Here is a 16987-nt window from a genome sequence, read left to right on the forward strand (position 1 = left end):
TCCCCTCCCACTGCCCATGGATGCAACAGGATTCTCTGCGTGTGAAGACGCAAAGGCAGCATTTTTCTTTTTTTTTTACTCCAACAAAACCTGCACCAAAGGTAAAGCTTCTCTCGCTCTCTATTCAGTGTGTGTGTTAAAGCACTCACATGTGTGAATTATCCGTATAAGTTTCGAATATCGCCAAATATTTATCTTCGAAGCTTCAAAGCTCCAGAAATTATATTCCATACAGCCCTATTATATCTATGTACATTTTCTTCACTCAAGCAAAAAACAACTTATGATGGTTGTTGTGCTTTTTATAATTATGGTAGTATAACCAAAAGTTTCCTTTTATACATGATGTATTTGAAACATTTCAAGAGCGAATGCTTTATCTTACTGCCACAGCATTGCTTTATGTTCAATATTAGCTTTTTTTTAAAATATTACTTGTGGACATGTAGTTCACTGCTGTGAGCACACAGTGCACATTAATAAAGAATGCCCTCAGCTAGAAACGTCTCACACGTCCCTTACAGACACTCATTTTATATGGTATAAACAATATGCGTTAGTCAGATAATGATGAGAGTTTAATATGCCGGTGGCCTCGGGGCTCGCTACTGGAAGATTTTGATGTTCTCCTGAAGACATGATGGCATATCACCCACTCAGCCAGCCCAGTCTATTTATATGTGCTAATTTGTGTTTAATATGCATATTGTAGTAAATATCACAATCTTATGACTGAAGGCAAACTGCGGATGAACATTGTATTTGAAGATAATTTGGATTAGCTAAATGTGCAAAGCAGATTTTCTGCAACTTTGTTTAAAATGGGAATTTAAATGTGTGCAGTGCCTACTTAAAAATATGGTTTATCTTATAACGCCAGCCTTAATAGTAACCCAAAATATTGATGTTACTGCAATATACCATACAAATGAATACTTTTTGAAAATTGCTTTGTATGTTTCCTGTAGATGGAGATTCAAGGACTTCACAGTAAGAGACAAATAAGTGGAGAAGATACCCTCATTTGCATGCAGACAGATATTCTACTTCCACAATCAAACATATGGAGATCTGACTATTTGATGCCTGCGTTTTCTTTCAAGCCTTGTCAACAATTCTGTGGAGAATTCACAGCAGAATGCACACATTGTTCATTTCCCAGCTCTGCAATAAAAGGACACTAGGAAGGAGTACGGGCAACAGAAGACTCCATGACATGTTTGTCCTGTGGTAAATTACTCTAGAAAGGACATTATTTTTCCTTGAATGATAAATGACGGAAAGAGCCGATTGTTCTTTTTTTTTTATCATGTTGTCAGAAGACTTCAATTAAAGCTTTTGTCTCGTTTGACTTGTCAAATGAATGCAGTGACAGTGTTAACCAGTAACCAAGATACAGTATGTGAAGCTATGAATACACACTTCATTCAGACAGCTCTACAGACTCCTACTTCAATATGCTGCTGGAGGTATTGCAGATAAAGTCATACACAAGGTGATGCAGAACCACTTCAGCCTTTTACTGCAGCATAAAGGTGATGGTGATGGAAGAGATGAGAGGATCACTTCAAGGGTACATCCCAAGTCTCTTAATTGCATCTCTGTTTCCCTCACTTGCGTCTTTGTCTCTCCCACCAAAGCAAACCATGCGAGGACAGAGGAAACGAGGAAACAGGTCTTAAGAGAAATGAGACGTCCTTTCCTCTGAAACGTCACGTGAAGCGACGTCGGCTTCTGATGACGGGGGCAGCTGATCACAGATGTCAGGCGGCTTTAACAGCTGGAAAGACTTTTGATCACTGTGCTAATAAAGACACCGTGATCATCACTGCCAGAGGAGAGATGTGTTCTCTCTGTAGCCTGTTACCTGTTTATCAAACGGCAGTGAGTATTTATACTCTGTTCTGTGTCCTGCTTATCAGAGCAGGACACATTTCTACTGGCGGAATGCGTTCGTCTAATTTATGAATTATTTGCGTGTATGATTTGAAATTCTGATTGTGAAGTCATTATTAAATAACCCAGAATATGGTCATGGTTTCTTTTGAACACGGGAATTAATTCAGTAGGCTCAATGTGTCGGGGGAAATGTAAATTATATAACTCATCAAACCCGACACTCAGGAATAATCAGCCTCATGTGACTGAATGAAATGATGTACAAAGTGTTTTGTCTTTCCAGCGCTCTCCATCTTTAATTGTATCCATAATAAAAGCTATTGACGGAAATATCGGATCATCAAAAGGCAAATCTTTCTAATAAATGAAGAAAGTTGTTTGTGGTCCTTTTGTTGACAGACCTACAATGAACATATATTTTATCCATGTGGTGAATCAAAACAAATCAAATTTAAAACTTGAGTTTAATCTGATCAGTCCGATCGGCTGCAGCGTCCAATCGAATAATTGATGAACAATGAGGGGGTGTGTCTGCCCTGAAAACACTTCCTGGAAGGCTGTTCTGGTGCATCCTCGCTCATGGCTCCTCAGAGCAGAAATAAGAGCTTTGGGACGGCCGTCAATATGGCGGAGCAGAACAACTTCCGGTTCAAGCCAGGAACGAGGAAATGGAAAATAAGAGGCTTGGGATGTACCCCAAGATCTTCGCGGCGCCATTCATGTCAGTGTACTTCACAGCTCTGGGCCCACATATGGAAATCCTGGATGTGGTGGTACCCTCCCATGTGTGGATCAGACCTTGTCAAGCAGGACTACAATTTCTCAATGTGTGGGTCAGCGCAGTGGGAGCTGTGTTAAAGTGGGATAATCCCGCGGACATGGTACCGCACCATGAGGCCAGCACCGCAGTGTAATCTGGGTAGAGACTGAAGACCTGCGAGCCAGACAGAAGAGGCAGAACAAGGATAACCTTGCACAGCCAGCGAAAAATGCTCAACTGGCAGTTTTATGGATCTTGAGAGGTGATAATCCTCTCATCGTTTTATTGTATTGAAATCTCTACAATATTCTGCGAAGGGTTCGTGTCATTGCTTTTGGTTGATAGCTTGTGGATCGAATTACACTCAGTCAAAATACATTTTTTAATCATATCTCTTCCTCTACATTGATCATAAAGTAAGATAGCAGACCTTTATTTCTCTTATTGTTCATCTTTCACCCAGATTTCGACAGTTTCATTTGACAGGAAGGAAAATGGATTGTTCATTTTCTTTACACGACCATGATATTTGATTTAACAAAAAAACTGCCATGAAAAGCAGTGTGTCTCTTTTACGACTGTCTGATGCAGTAGACAACATGTTCTGTAGTCTCTCTGAGTCGGGAAAGATTCTTATCGACGGGGAATCTTCACTATACACGAGGATAGGCAAGCACCTGTTGGTGGAGTAGCTCGTGTGCCTTATGGGTGTATCCTGCGTGACTGATGCTGTTGTCAGTTTTGAACAAGTGGATATGCCTTTTAAAATTCATGAAAGCTCTATTGAGCCGCAGCAAGGAGGAGAGTGAAAGAAAGTGAATTAAACTGAGCCCTGCACTTTTTCTAGCTTTCAGACTTTGACTCATTCTGAATCATTTGTATATCTTGGCAGCCTCGCCGCAAAACTGATGCCATTCATTACATGATTGAGGGGGAGGGTGGGGGGGGGGGGTGTTTATGTGAGGTGAGTGGAGGTAGCCAGACCATTGCTGAGAGCAACTTACACTGTGATGATTGATAGGAGGAGAGCTGCATAAACGCTGGAGTGTTGGTTCCCTAAATGCAAGTGAGTGTTCTCTCTGTCGTTGCCGGCTTGGGGCAAAGCCATTAATAAACCCTGCAAATGATGATAGCTGCTGTATTGATTCTAGCTTGCACCCTCTATTCTCCACCAGCCCCTCTTGCTCCAATGCTTTGCCTCGGTAAACACAGGCGTCGAGACTGTTGACCCGGTACGTCTCCGCCATTGATCACACCCTTGATGTTGGGACACCGCATTCTCTTTGTTTGCGTGGTAGCTTAATCCACCCGCAAAGCTTGCTGATGGTACAAAATGGATCAATACTGAAGGAAAAATGGAAGTATTTGATTAAAAATGATCGATTTCTCCCTGAACAGTTTCCCACCCCTCTCCTCTGCAACTGATTGACCTGCATACCACAAGAAACCAGAAAACGTATGTTATGGTTCGAAACAGAAATCCTGCAGGGAAATAGTTTGCTTTCTAACAAACAGTAAAGAATGAACCGTTTCATTTTGATCACGCCGTCCTCAGACTGACAGAAGAACAGATGAGTAATAAGAATTTCAGTTGCTATACTGGCTGATCAAACAACTGTTTCTATGCATTCTGCAAACATTTCCTTCTTTGCTGCCTTCAAATCCGATCCTGCTTTGTCTCACCCATAAGCCTCTCCCTCGTTCTCCCTCTCTGTGTTTCAAATGACTGGTGAGCGCCTTGTCATTTGTAATGGAAATGACACGCCCTGAGTCAAAGTGACATAATGTCAAAATTGTGTTCTGTGATTCCTGCCAGGCTAAATCACTCTTGCTCTATTCCTCATTCAGAATCAAATTGGAAACACTCCCACGGAGCCCCCATAACTCTAAAAAAGACTCCAGTGTAACGTCTCCTATAACACTTGAAATGCTGATTGCTGGCCAATGTCGTTGGCTCAAGTTCCTCAGAGAGAAAGTTGCCGGTTTCCATGCCTCTTTGGTGAGTTTGAAATCTGCCGGAGAAAATTGGGGGGGGGGGGGGGGATTATGTTCAACTTTAAAATGACAAACAATGATAACAAACAAATGAAAGGCTGTTTGTCTTTCTCCGCTTCAACGAAATGGCTGCCTCTCCAAAGAAAGACTTTTATGGCATTGCCGCAGCCTCGTGTTGTTTTTCATGGAGACTGATGAGCGACTTCACATTTTTATGAAGCTGTGAAAGATCGTTTAACCTTTTAAGTTGAAGAGGTGAATAAGGAATACAATATAAATGCTTTGGAATGCTCAGTTGGTCTGATATGAAAAAAGACACAATAATCAGCATATTATGGAAGATAAATCCCACTGGGGTGTGCTCATCCTCAAAGGAGATATTTATTTGTTTAACCAAATGCATCGAGGAAAATCCCAACCCACAAAATGCAATAATACATGGCAGAACACCTCTGTTCAGCAAGTGTGGTCAGAAATGCTCATGCTTTTGGTCAGGAATAACAATACTTTCTCCGAATCAATTGTGGATGTTTAGCCGAGCCTACACATTTTCCTGATTTCATCTGGGCTAATGGGACAATTTGTGTCTCACTCTGCAGCCTATTACCATATGGAAATACAACACCATGTTTATTTTGCTGAATCAAATTATCTCTCAACCATCCAGGTTAATTCAGCATACTGTGTGTGGAGATTACTTGTCCCGGATAGTCAGTGGTTGGTTCATGCCGATGTTTTCCTCTCACATAAGGCACCAAATCCCATATGCCTCCCCCCATCGTAGTCCCACTGCCTCGCCAACACAAGGGTGCCTTACCATTGCTTCTAAATCGACCCTTCAAGGTCCTTGTACAGGAATGAAATTGGATTTATGTTCCATTAGAGGAAGCATACAGTTTTAAAGAAATTATTGGGACTTTGCGTCAGGGGTGAACACTGTAGAGTAATGAAATTATTATGGAAATACGGCAAAAGGTTGGTTTTCAGCGTTGCAAGAGACCAAGGACTCACTTCAGGGTCTCTAAGCAGATGTGCGAATAATCGTCTCTGCACAATATTCATTTGTCACTGTCTTTAAACTTTAAATGCAGATGCAAAGACAGAGTATTACCACTTCAGCAATAATCACTAAGGTGTTGATCTTGGATCCTTTTGAAATCATACAGTACAACAACAACATATATGCACATTTCCAGTTACATAAGTGGTGTGGACGACTTACCGTCATCAATGATTTTTGAATCCTTTTGAATCTGTTCCAAGCCAGTTTCAATTAGTGGCTGCTCGTTTAAAAGGTAATGTTCCTCTATTTTGTGGTAAAGAACAAAGTAGTGTGAATGGAAATTCATCTTTTTTTAAGTAAATCTGCAGCATATTACAGAGATAGATTGTGATAGAAAAGATAAATAAAGACACTTTGACATCATCTGGTTTGCTTTGAATCACCCGAGCCGTCTCACAGCAGTCGCAGTGTCCGGACACGATTCGGAAAGAATGTCAGCACTTATACAGGTAAGCTAGCTTGAAAGTGAGGGAAACGTCTTTACAGCAAAGAAGTGCATGTTGACCTGACAGGTGCAACGACACCAACAGAGGAGTGTGTCCCGCCCACACTGTCCTGAGGAAAGATCTTTCACCACTCAAACTTTTTGGAAAACTGGAAAACAATAAATGCTCCATGCTGCATTTGTAGGTTTAACTGAAAAGACAAAATAAAAATATAAATGACATGTTTACTAAACAAGATCAAATGCCTCCTGTTTTAACATGAAATGCCCTCAATTGGGGTTGCAGTAGTAGTTTGCTGTAGCTAAAGCTGCTGTCTTTGGAAGAGGGTCTTTATCTGGTTGAATAATCTGATTAAAAGGAGACGCTGACTCAACAATATTATCTTCCACCTGCTCATTAGCAGGAATCATCGTGAAAGGAACAATCGCTCTGAAGGGAAATGTACCGACAGATGCATTTGCCTTCATTTGGACTTTGTCATACAAGGCTCCATGCTGCACGGTGCTTAACACAGTTTACAACAGAGCTGTGAAGCAAAAGTCTGCTCTGATGCAGATATTGTACATGACAGAAACTCTGCCTGAATTAAATATGATTTAATCTATATCCAGTTCACAAAAGCCTTTTCCATTGTACAAATATTGAGTGACTGTCAAGATGTCAATGTCAAGAATGAGAGATGACAAAACACAGCGTTCATTAATTACTTCCCTACTTAATTTATTTTGAGCCCACCAAACTGTGCTCAGCTGAATTCCTTTTTCATTATTGAACATTGGTGTGATTATGTTCTCCTTGTCTTTGCCTATGCTAAATCTTATCACTGTTGCTGCTGGAATGACCTAATTTCCCGTAAGGAATCAATAACTCAAACTCAATGACTTAATCTAAAGACTAATGCTGCTCTATGCTGCCACTGGCTGCATGGGTCTGGTAATCCAGATGTCAAATGTACAAATTAGGTAAAACTGCAGATATCACTTTGAAAAAGACTGCTGCAGAATGTCACGACTAAAAAACGTTTTTGTTAAGTTTAAATTTTTGACAGCGGAGGCAGTTTAAAATCCCAACGTATTATCCCTGGACGGAGGTCCAGAGATGTAATCGTTAACATTGTCCAGACTTCTCCAAGTAGTAATGCTGCCACGATAGGGAGAAATCCAGGACCAGAACTCCAGGAAGAATTATCAGCTTTGGACAAATAATCAAGTTCTGGTACTGCTCCCAGAAAACATGTTCCTCTGTCACAGCATTGGGTTGGTCGCCATCGAAAGTGACATGTTTTATTTCCAAATAAGTGTAAAAAAATACCACAGCTCAAAAAAGCATTTCTATAGGATATAATTAAACTCATAGCAATTGCTGATTCGAGAAATGACAAACAATATGTGAATCTGGTCAGAGGTTACTGTACCAAACTGCATAGGGGTCCTTTGGAGGTGGTCATTGGAGATCTTTAATAAACAACATTGTCTTTCCTACAAATACAAAAAGAGTATATGCCGTTTCGTGAGCAGCAATCGTTTAATTCATTCATTATTTAACTATATGCTTATTATTGAGGTTCTAGTTTGCAGTTGTGTTGTACTGACTGCATTGTATTGAGAAGTGTTTCTAATGTTTTGCATGTCCGATCAGTTGTACTGGAATGCATGAAATTGTATAGGTGTGCGCTTAAGTGGCCATGGAGTGTATGTATTGTGTGCTTGTTTAAGCACATTGTTTGGGTAAACCAATAAATGGGATGCCAGGAAAGGAAGGATACAATAAATACTACTACTACTACATTTTTGTAGTAGTAGTAGTTTTTGTAAACATGTATGTACACATATATGCAATAGATGTACCCGAAATGTCATTAATGACAGTACAAACTACACAGGTCTATGCAAAGCTATAATTTGGGTAAGGTCAATATTTACCTGGTTAATACAAACTTTGTTTCTTTATTCAAATTAGTCATGAGATGTTTAACACAATTACAAAACACACACATTACTGACATCGTTAACTCTCTTATTCATTTCTAATGTATTTGTTTAGTTCTCCGACCTACAATATAATTTGCATTTTCAAAAGTCAAAGCTGTAAGTCCTTTCAATAAACCACATAATTGCATTTTATTTGAAGATATCGGGGTCTACAACATGTTTTCATCAAATCTTTATAATCCTGAATCATACAAAATGTAAGCCTCGTCCAATGATGATAACGTGATGCCTTTTAGGAAGTGCTTAGTGGAGGCTGAGGAATTCTTATCCTTCTGACAAAAGTGATAATGTTTGAATGAAGAGGAGCTCTGTGGATTAGTTAGAGAATTGTAATCCAGATTAGTTGCATGAGCTGTCCAATTTACATCATTCTGTTATGCTGTCTAATTGAAATCCCTTTCCTCCTAACAGTTAGGGAAGATAAAGGTAGGATTAAGAATCTTTCAAAATTGAATCCTTTCAACTTTTAAATAAGAACTTTCCAAACATTGTCCCAAACATGGAGCTATTACACAACTGAATTAGGCTTGTTTCTTTTAAGCCCTATTCCACAAACATGTTTAATTTGTTGCTTTTAATCATTCTTGTACAGTAAATTGATCATCTCCTGTTGCCGAGTGCAACATGACACCCAACGACGTTCATTTAAGCTCCACTTTTCGGGCATGTGACAACACAACAGCCTATCGATCGGAAGCAAATGTGCTATTGATCTCTTTCAGTCAGTATCCTCCTTTCATCTCTTTTTTATTTTCCATGTAATTGTGCATATAGTGCATTAGCTTAGCAGCCACCAACCTTATCTGTACCAATTTGCATCGCTTTTTGCGACCAATTTGTGCAGCAATTCACCAGGTAGTTCAGGATAAATTCAGCTGCAGCATCCCCCGTAACCTCCCCCACACCCTAATCCATTGCTTTGGTTTCCTGCTTTTTTGATTGGATCGGCAACACACAGTTTATTTAATGTTCTTCCTCATTTGAATATTTAGTAATGTACAGTTGCATTACAAAGCACAGGCTGGCTGGCATATGGGAAAATGTCGTCATGTGCGTTTACCTTTCAGTTGAAGAAAAGCTCATGACATACTGACAAACCATTTCTACTGGGTACTATATCTGATGTTAAAGATCAAAGTTCAAGCAGCAGCACTTGCTTAAGAAAGTTGGCTTTTACGATATCTATACATTAAGAGTAACAAATACCCATTATACCACTGACAGGCCCTGAGTGAAAGAGAGAGAGAAAAGCGAGGGCAGATGAGTGACGATCATTCCGCCATTCGCTTTTCCCAATTAAGCAATGACAAGTAACTGTTTAAGCAAATTGCAACAGAACATATCGGAGGCACTTAGGGGTCATTTGCGTGATGTCAAATAATAAATAAAGACATAACTGGCTGACACGCGACACACACACACACAGGTGTGAACTAGAGATTAAAAGGCCATATGGATGGAAGCAGGAGCATTGCTGAGTGTGCTCTCTTTCCCCGGGTGACTGCAGCCGTTTAGAATACAGATGTTCAAATGTCTCCATGTTGCTCTGTGTGGAGACTCTTTTCTCTAACCCGGTCACCACATCCTGCAACGTTTTTACATTTATTTACCTTATAAAAGGATAGGTCTGCCGGTATGTTATGTCTCTCAATGACATCAAATGAAAAGACCAAAACCAACAATGAAGTCATCCAACGAACAAGTAGTTAGTAGTCCCCAACAAATATACTTAGTACTCCTTTTCTTATAATAATAATAATAATAATACATTTTATTTATATAGCGCTTTTCATGACACTCAAAGACACTTTACATTAAAATCATCACATATAAAAACAATACACTAAAAACAAAGTACACAATAATAGTCACACATTAAAAGGTGAACAGGTGAGTTTTGATTTGTGATTTGAATGTGGAAAGGTCAGTGCAATCTCGGATGTTTTTGGGGAGAGAGTTCCAGAGGGAGGGGGCAGATATGGAGAAGGCTCTGTCGCCCCATGTCCGGTGCTTGGTCCTGAGTGGAAGGGACAGGAGGTTGGCATCAGAGGAGCGGAGCCGGCGGGATGGAGTGTGGTGGTGAAGCAGGTCGGTGAGGTAGGAGGGGGCCTGATTGTGGAGGGCTTTGTGAGTGAGGAGAAGGATTTTGTATTGGATCCGTTGTGGGACGGGGAGCCAGTGGAGGTTCTGGAGAACAGGGGTGATGTGGTCACGGGAGCGGGTGTGGGTGAGCAGACGAGCAGCAGAGTTCTGGATGTACTGGAGTTTATTTAGGATTTTGGATGATGTGCCATAAAGAATGCTGTTGCAGTCGTCAATTCTGGAGGTGATGAAGGCATGGATAAGAGTTTCAGCAGCAGATGAGGAGAGTGATGGGTGGAGACGGGCGATGTTTTTAAGTGGAAAAAGGCAGTTCTGGTGATTTGTTTGACGTGGTGTTCAAAGGAGAGGTTGCTGTCAAACATGACTCCAAGGTTGGGGATGTGTGGGGAGGGAGACAGAGTGGAGTTGTCGATGGTGAGGCAGAAGTTGTGACAGGTTTTAGTGAGGGATTTGGGACCGATGATGATCATGTCAGATTTATCACAGTTCAGTTTGAGGAAGTTGGTTTGCATCCATGATTTAATGTCAGTGAGGCAGTTGGTGAGAGTGGAGTGAGTAGCAGTGGTGATGGCTTTTGTGGAGATGTAGAGTTGGACATCATCGGCGTAACAGTGAAAGTGAAGTCCATGTTGACGTATGATGTTACCAAGAGGGAGCAAGTAGAGGATGAACAGAAGAGGACCAAGCACCGAACCCTGGGGGACGCCTTGAGACAGAGGAGCAGTGGAGGAGGTGCAGTTGTTGATACTGATGAACTGTTGTCTGTTTGTGAGATATGATTTAATCCAGGAGAGAGCAGTTCCGGTGATGTTGAGGGAGGATTCGAGGCGGGAGAGAAGGATGTTGTGGTTGATGGTGTCAAAAGCTGCAGTGAGGTCGAGGAGGATGAGAATGTTGAGGTGACCAGCGTCTGAGGAGAGGAGGAGGTCATTGGTGACTTTATGGAGGGCTGTTTCAGTGCTGTGCTGTGAGCGGAAACCAGATTGAAATGGCTCGAACAGATCGTTGGATATGAGGTGGGCTTTGAGTTGTGTAGCGACAATGCGTTCCAGTATTTTTGACAGAAAGGGAAGATTGGAAATGGGACGGAAATTGCTCATGGTGTCAGGGTCAAGTCCAGGTTTTTTGAGGATGGGGGTGACAGCAGCCAGTTTAAGTGTGTCGGGGACTGAACCGGAGCTGAGGGAGGAGTTGATGATGACTGTGATGACTGGTGAGATGGCTGGGAGACAGTCCTTGACCAGGTTAGATGGGATAGGATCCAGGATGCAGGTGGAGCTTCTCATTCCAGTTGTGAATTTAGGCAGCTCCAACGGGGACACAAGGGAGAACTGAGAAAGGGGCTGAGGGGTGATGGGGGGGGGGGCAGGTGGAGAGATGGAAAAGGCGGGGGAGGTGTTCAGGTTGCTGTAGATGGTGTCAATTTTTGTTTGGAAAAATGAAAGAAAAGAGCTGCATTTGTTCACTGTGAAGGATGTGGAGGTGTTGTCCTTGGGTTTGAGAAGCTTGTTTATTGTAGAGAACAGAGCCTTTGGGTTAGAAGACCCAGAGTGTATGAGGTGTGAGTAGTAGGTGGACCGGGCTGAGATGAGAGCGTATTTGTACTGTTGAAGGTAGTCGGAGAGGGCTTGGAGATGGACTGTTAAACCGCTACCAGCCTATTTGCCGGACGATCCTGCCCGGAAAATGGCGGTCTGGTGCGGCTGTGGCTAGCGGAGAAAACCAACCCGAGCCTGCTAACCGCGCCGGGATGGAAAGATCCCGGCAGGATGAACAGATGTGCTCGTGCTGGCCGCTCGTGTTGGCAAGCGATGTAGCAGGCAGGGAAGACCGACAGCTCCAGTAGCAGGACAACCATGTAGTGCTGTGGACCAGACCCGGGAGTCCCGGGGCTAGCACGGAGGTAGCTTTGGCAGAAGGATACGGTAGGTTGATCTGGTGTGGTTAATCCAGTGAAGATGTTTGGGTAGATTGGATGGTAGACGGCAGTAGCTAGTCGCAAGCAAGCAGCTCAACTTTATCGGCCAGGTTTTTAGCATTGAGATCCATTTAAACAGCAAAACTTAACAATCCAGTACGGAGCGGCAGCCAAGAGTTTTGCCAGTATCCGCCATCTTGGAACGCAGATACGCATAATAAACATTTGCAAGAAATTGCGAAACTGAGCGGTTTTGGGAAGTTACAATGCCTTTTGAAAATGTTCTGTTTATAGAGACTCACGTCTTCAGTAGGAAAGAATGGGCCGGCGGCAGAGGAGTCAGAAAGCATTGAGCGATGGACTAACACATTGCTGGTTTTGTTCTTTTCACAGGATTTGCTGACTACAAGAAAATATGTAGAATTTCTCCAGCTTCATTTTTAATAAATTAGTCAAAGAAACAACTTCTGATAAAAAAACTTTTCTTTTTAAGAATCAGTTAATAAAGTAGAATTAGCTCCTACCTTCCTCTTCAGATTTCACTTTCTGTTGCCAGGCATAACTTCAATCCAGTCTAATATTGTCTGTTCTCTGTCTCTAGAAATGAATCACCCAGGAGCAATGCAGAGTTGTTTGTGTTCCCCCTTTTCTTGCTCTTCCTTGTACATTCCCCACATGCGCCGATTCATCCCTACTCTGTGGCTAATGCTTCCAATCCCACCCGTCAAACAAGCAGTAACCACATCAGCAGTGTTTCTCATGGCATCTTGTTAGGGTTCTTATTGACATTGTGTTTCATTAACTTGATTAATGACACCTATTGGAGCATGCTCCGCAGCAATCAACATCTCTGCAGAGAGGGGCTGTCTGCAGTCGAGGATGGGACTCTCTGGTCTTCTTCTGCCCACACTTGATTGTCCTCTCTGTGTCCTGTTTGTTTCCAAAAGGCTGCATTGAAAAATGATCTTATATTCATAAATGCCCAACTAGCATGCAGTGAGGGACCATTACTTCTGCCCCAGATGACCATTATGAACTTTCCATTTCAGAAACCGAATGCGTGTTTCAGAAAAATAGGCCCAATGAAAGAAGAGAAATAAACTGTGTATCATATCAGCCAGGATAGGAATACTACTAAATTATTTGGTGATATAAGTGCCCACTGTCCTGCTGATTGCTTTGATTTCTTCACCATTTAAAAACACAATTACAAGATGCACATTGCCAGGAAAGCCTTCCATAAGTCTGGAACTAAAGAAAGGTCGAGACAAGGTTTATGTCCAATACAAGCTTTAAAATCATATACACTACACCCTTATTTCAATGTGTTGCACTGTCAACAGGATAGCTTCTGAAGACCAACGGGCTCTTGCACATTTTTACACATCTGATGAATGTAAGTGTTTTCTTACAAACCAAAGGGATTTCTTTCCCTATCTCTATGCCTCCTACATCTGCTCTTATATCTCCCTTTAGGAGGAGTCACATCCCGGGTCAGTGCACGAGAGATGAGAAGCTGCTCGCCCTCAAATACCCCAAGATCCGGAGCCCTGAAGGCCACCGATTCCCGGCTCTAGGTACTATATGCTGGAGAAGAGAGATACAACAGCAGACATTGAAAAAACCCCACCTGGAATTCATATTTACCTTTCATCATCTGCTTTTTGCCCACATTGTACTCATGTTATATTTGCTCGCCCTCTTAAGGGAGAGAGGGGAAAGTTGCGCTGGCGCAACTCCAAGCAGGTGGATGCTGGACGGCCAGGGTTGCTGCTGCTCTGGGAGCTGACTGATCATTTTCGGTGTTTTTTTCCTCCATGCTACATTTTGCTCTAAACAACAACAATCAAGCAGCAGCAAAATAACAGTACACATGCAAAATAGGCCTTACGTATATATCAACATCAAATCTTTCCGCAGTAAAGGGATTTGCTGGCTGGAAAACATTCGCATTAAGGGATCAAAGTCAATGCTAATCACTTGGCAGGAAAATATATAATTACTCTGATTTGATAAGTTTAATTAGAGAAAGTGTTATCCACTCAGAGCTGAAACAAACTTGGAATAAACTTGGTGACGACTAAAACAATTAAAGCCCGGTTAATTTACGGAAGAAAAAAAAGACAAACATAATGGAAAAGAAATGCAAACTCGATAAAATGAAACATGAAAAGTACATGATGGACAGTATCATAACTTGTCAAGTTCATCCATAACTACAAAGAGCAACAATACAACCAACAATAGTACACAAGGTACTGCAGATGACTTGGATTCTGGACAAAAACATATTTAAAGCATCATAAATGTCTTATGGATTTGGAGCTCAACTCATCAGATAATGATGATCATTTAGAGTTGTTACAGATTGTCTCTGATTGCCCTGAACATGATCGCTAAGTAATGCATGACACTGTTGGTTATTAGCAGTGTTTTCATTGTTCTACCTCATGTGTAACACTGTACCTCCATTTGGGTAATATGTACGACTCACTAGATAGGTTGCAATTTGCAGAGACATGCATTGTTTGGATTTTTCAGCCCCTGCCATGTTTTACCCAGCATCTCTTATGCTCCATCCTTCAGCAGTCCCCAACGAGGCGATTAAGTGTTCAGAGAGAGACAGACATAATTGATGAGCAACCACAGCCAAGCTGGTCTCATTCTGTCTGGACACAGTTCAAGTCGGAGACATGACTGGGACACCTTGAAGTCTCATCCTTTTAATTACACTCGTACTTTGCCAAACAAAACGCTCAAACTCATTAGGAAATCCTTTAGCAGAGTAATTTGCTGGATTGGGGTAAAAAGGAAGTGGATCCAATCTGTTGTACAGCAGTCCAACTGAAAAGTCGTGGTGCATTACTTATGGGAGAAATTACTTTTCTCAAATTAAGCCTCCGTTCTTTCTACCACAAAATGCTGATTGAACCAGCCCCCGGGTTGTTTCTTAAAGATGTGGGTGTTATTCTTGGGTTACTGGGATCAATGATTTCGAAGCTAGTCCTAGTTGCAAAGACTTGGTTTCAATCCTGAAGTGTAATTCATGGTTTGAAAATGAGTAACTACATTTTGTACACTTTATTTAGCCATATAAGCTATTATTTAACACTATGACATAAAACTCCACAATAAACTCAGAAATACAACTCGAGCATACCGTCAACTTAACATGTTCTTTAGGCTAACTGCTGCAAACAACTGCCCACTCACACATCCAGAACACACAGAGCCACACGAGCATCCCATTGAACTTAATCTCCACCAGCTACTCGGAAAAAAACATCTTTTAGATGCTCAACTTTGTTAAAATATAAAATAATTTGGCTCTGTGTTGTTGTCGGGTGCAGGAAGTGTTCACTTTGCTTGTCTGAGCCACACTGTGCAGTTTATGTTTGAGCCAGAGAAGCAGAACAATGAGTGTTGAGAAACCAACACTCTGCTACATTCTACACAAAAACACGGAATTTTTTACTTCAGTGTGACTGAACATAAAAGCTTCAATTTTAACCAGTAGATCCACAACTTTGTAAGCATGTGATCATGAAGCACTATGAATTACTGTCCTTTGTTAGTTCTCAGGTACATCCGATATGTTGTCTTAATCTCTTCGCATCTAGCAGTCTGTTTAATGTTGAAAGAGATGCATTAATGTTATTCTCAAAAAAAAGAAGAAAATAAATAAAAGTAAGGGTAGAACCCTGATTTTGTGCGCATAATTCTGACCTGGAGTGTCTTTTTGGACTTTTAGTATCTGATTTTGTCGTGGCGCTTACGTGAGTAATATCTTCCCGCGCCCGGCGCTCGACCCGCAGTCATGATATATGAGGCCAAGTGCACTCACCGTCCTCCCGAGACTTCTGGATGAAGGCATCGACGCCGCTTTCTCCGTAGTTCCCCTCCGAGGCCACTGTGGAGACGTAGTTCCAGTGCATGGCCTTGACAATGTCCACCATGGCCTGGGCCTGGTAGGTGTCTGGAGGCACAACGCGGGAGAAGAAGTCGTAGCGGGTGTTGTCACTGAGCTCTGGAGCTGTGGAGGCGTAGCTCACCTGGGGTATCTGCACAGGAGAGAATATTGATAATATGAGCTTGCAGTAGCATCTAGTGAAAATACGTATGGGTAGGGACAGGGAGTGAAGAATATACGAGCAACACAAGTTTAATTTATGTTCCACGTTTTAACAACAAGGCAATTCAAAGTGCTTTATATAAGAGAAAAAAAGCCATTATGACAATATATAAAAGAGACATAAAGATGTATTAAAAGACCATATAAAAGGACGCGTACACGATTAAAAACCTCATGAACTACAATAAAACTGATTAAATGGGAATACAAATTACAGAGCAATGCAAGATATGAATAAATAGTCTAAGAAAAAAAAGACAACTGTTATTGTACCTTAACTTTTCGGGGACTTTGCTCCAGATGTGTGGTGCCTAACAAACTGAAAGCTGCTTCTCCCTGTTTAGTTTTGCCTCTGGGGACAATAAGCAGACCTGAACCGAACCAATCTGAGAGGTCTGGATGATTTATAACGGAGCAGCAGATCAGAATTGGCCCTTAAACATTAAGAGCTTTGTAGACCATCAACACTCAAGTCAATTATTTGACAAACATGAAGCCGGGGTACAAATCTGAGGAATGGTTTGATGCGATCCACTTTGCAGTTTGTGGAGAGAACAGCTGCAGCTGTTTGATTAACATTATAGAGAGGCGTGTAAACACAACGTTACAGCAGTGGAGACAAACGCATGGACAAGTGTGGGAAGGACTTGCATGGGCAAGTCCTTTATTTCTCTCTGTTC

The 16987-nt window shown here is 41.7% G+C and overlaps 1 protein-coding gene across 1 annotated transcript in view; it reads right to left on the minus strand.

Moving 5' to 3' along the window:
• Positions 1–16987, minus strand: part of LOC306775112 (metabotropic glutamate receptor 4-like) — a 139342-nt gene that overhangs the window by 44439 nt on the left and 77916 nt on the right. Inside the window, exon 3 of the mRNA XM_079265351.1 lies at positions 16020–16236. Within this exon, the coding sequence (XP_079121477.1) occupies positions 16020–16236 (217 nt within the window). The remainder of the gene's footprint in view (positions 1–16019; positions 16237–16987) is intronic.

The sequence above is a fragment of the Melanostigma gelatinosum genome, assembly GCF_949748355.1.
Source record: "Melanostigma gelatinosum genome assembly, chromosome: 3".
NCBI lineage: Eukaryota > Metazoa > Chordata > Actinopteri > Perciformes > Zoarcidae > Melanostigma > Melanostigma gelatinosum.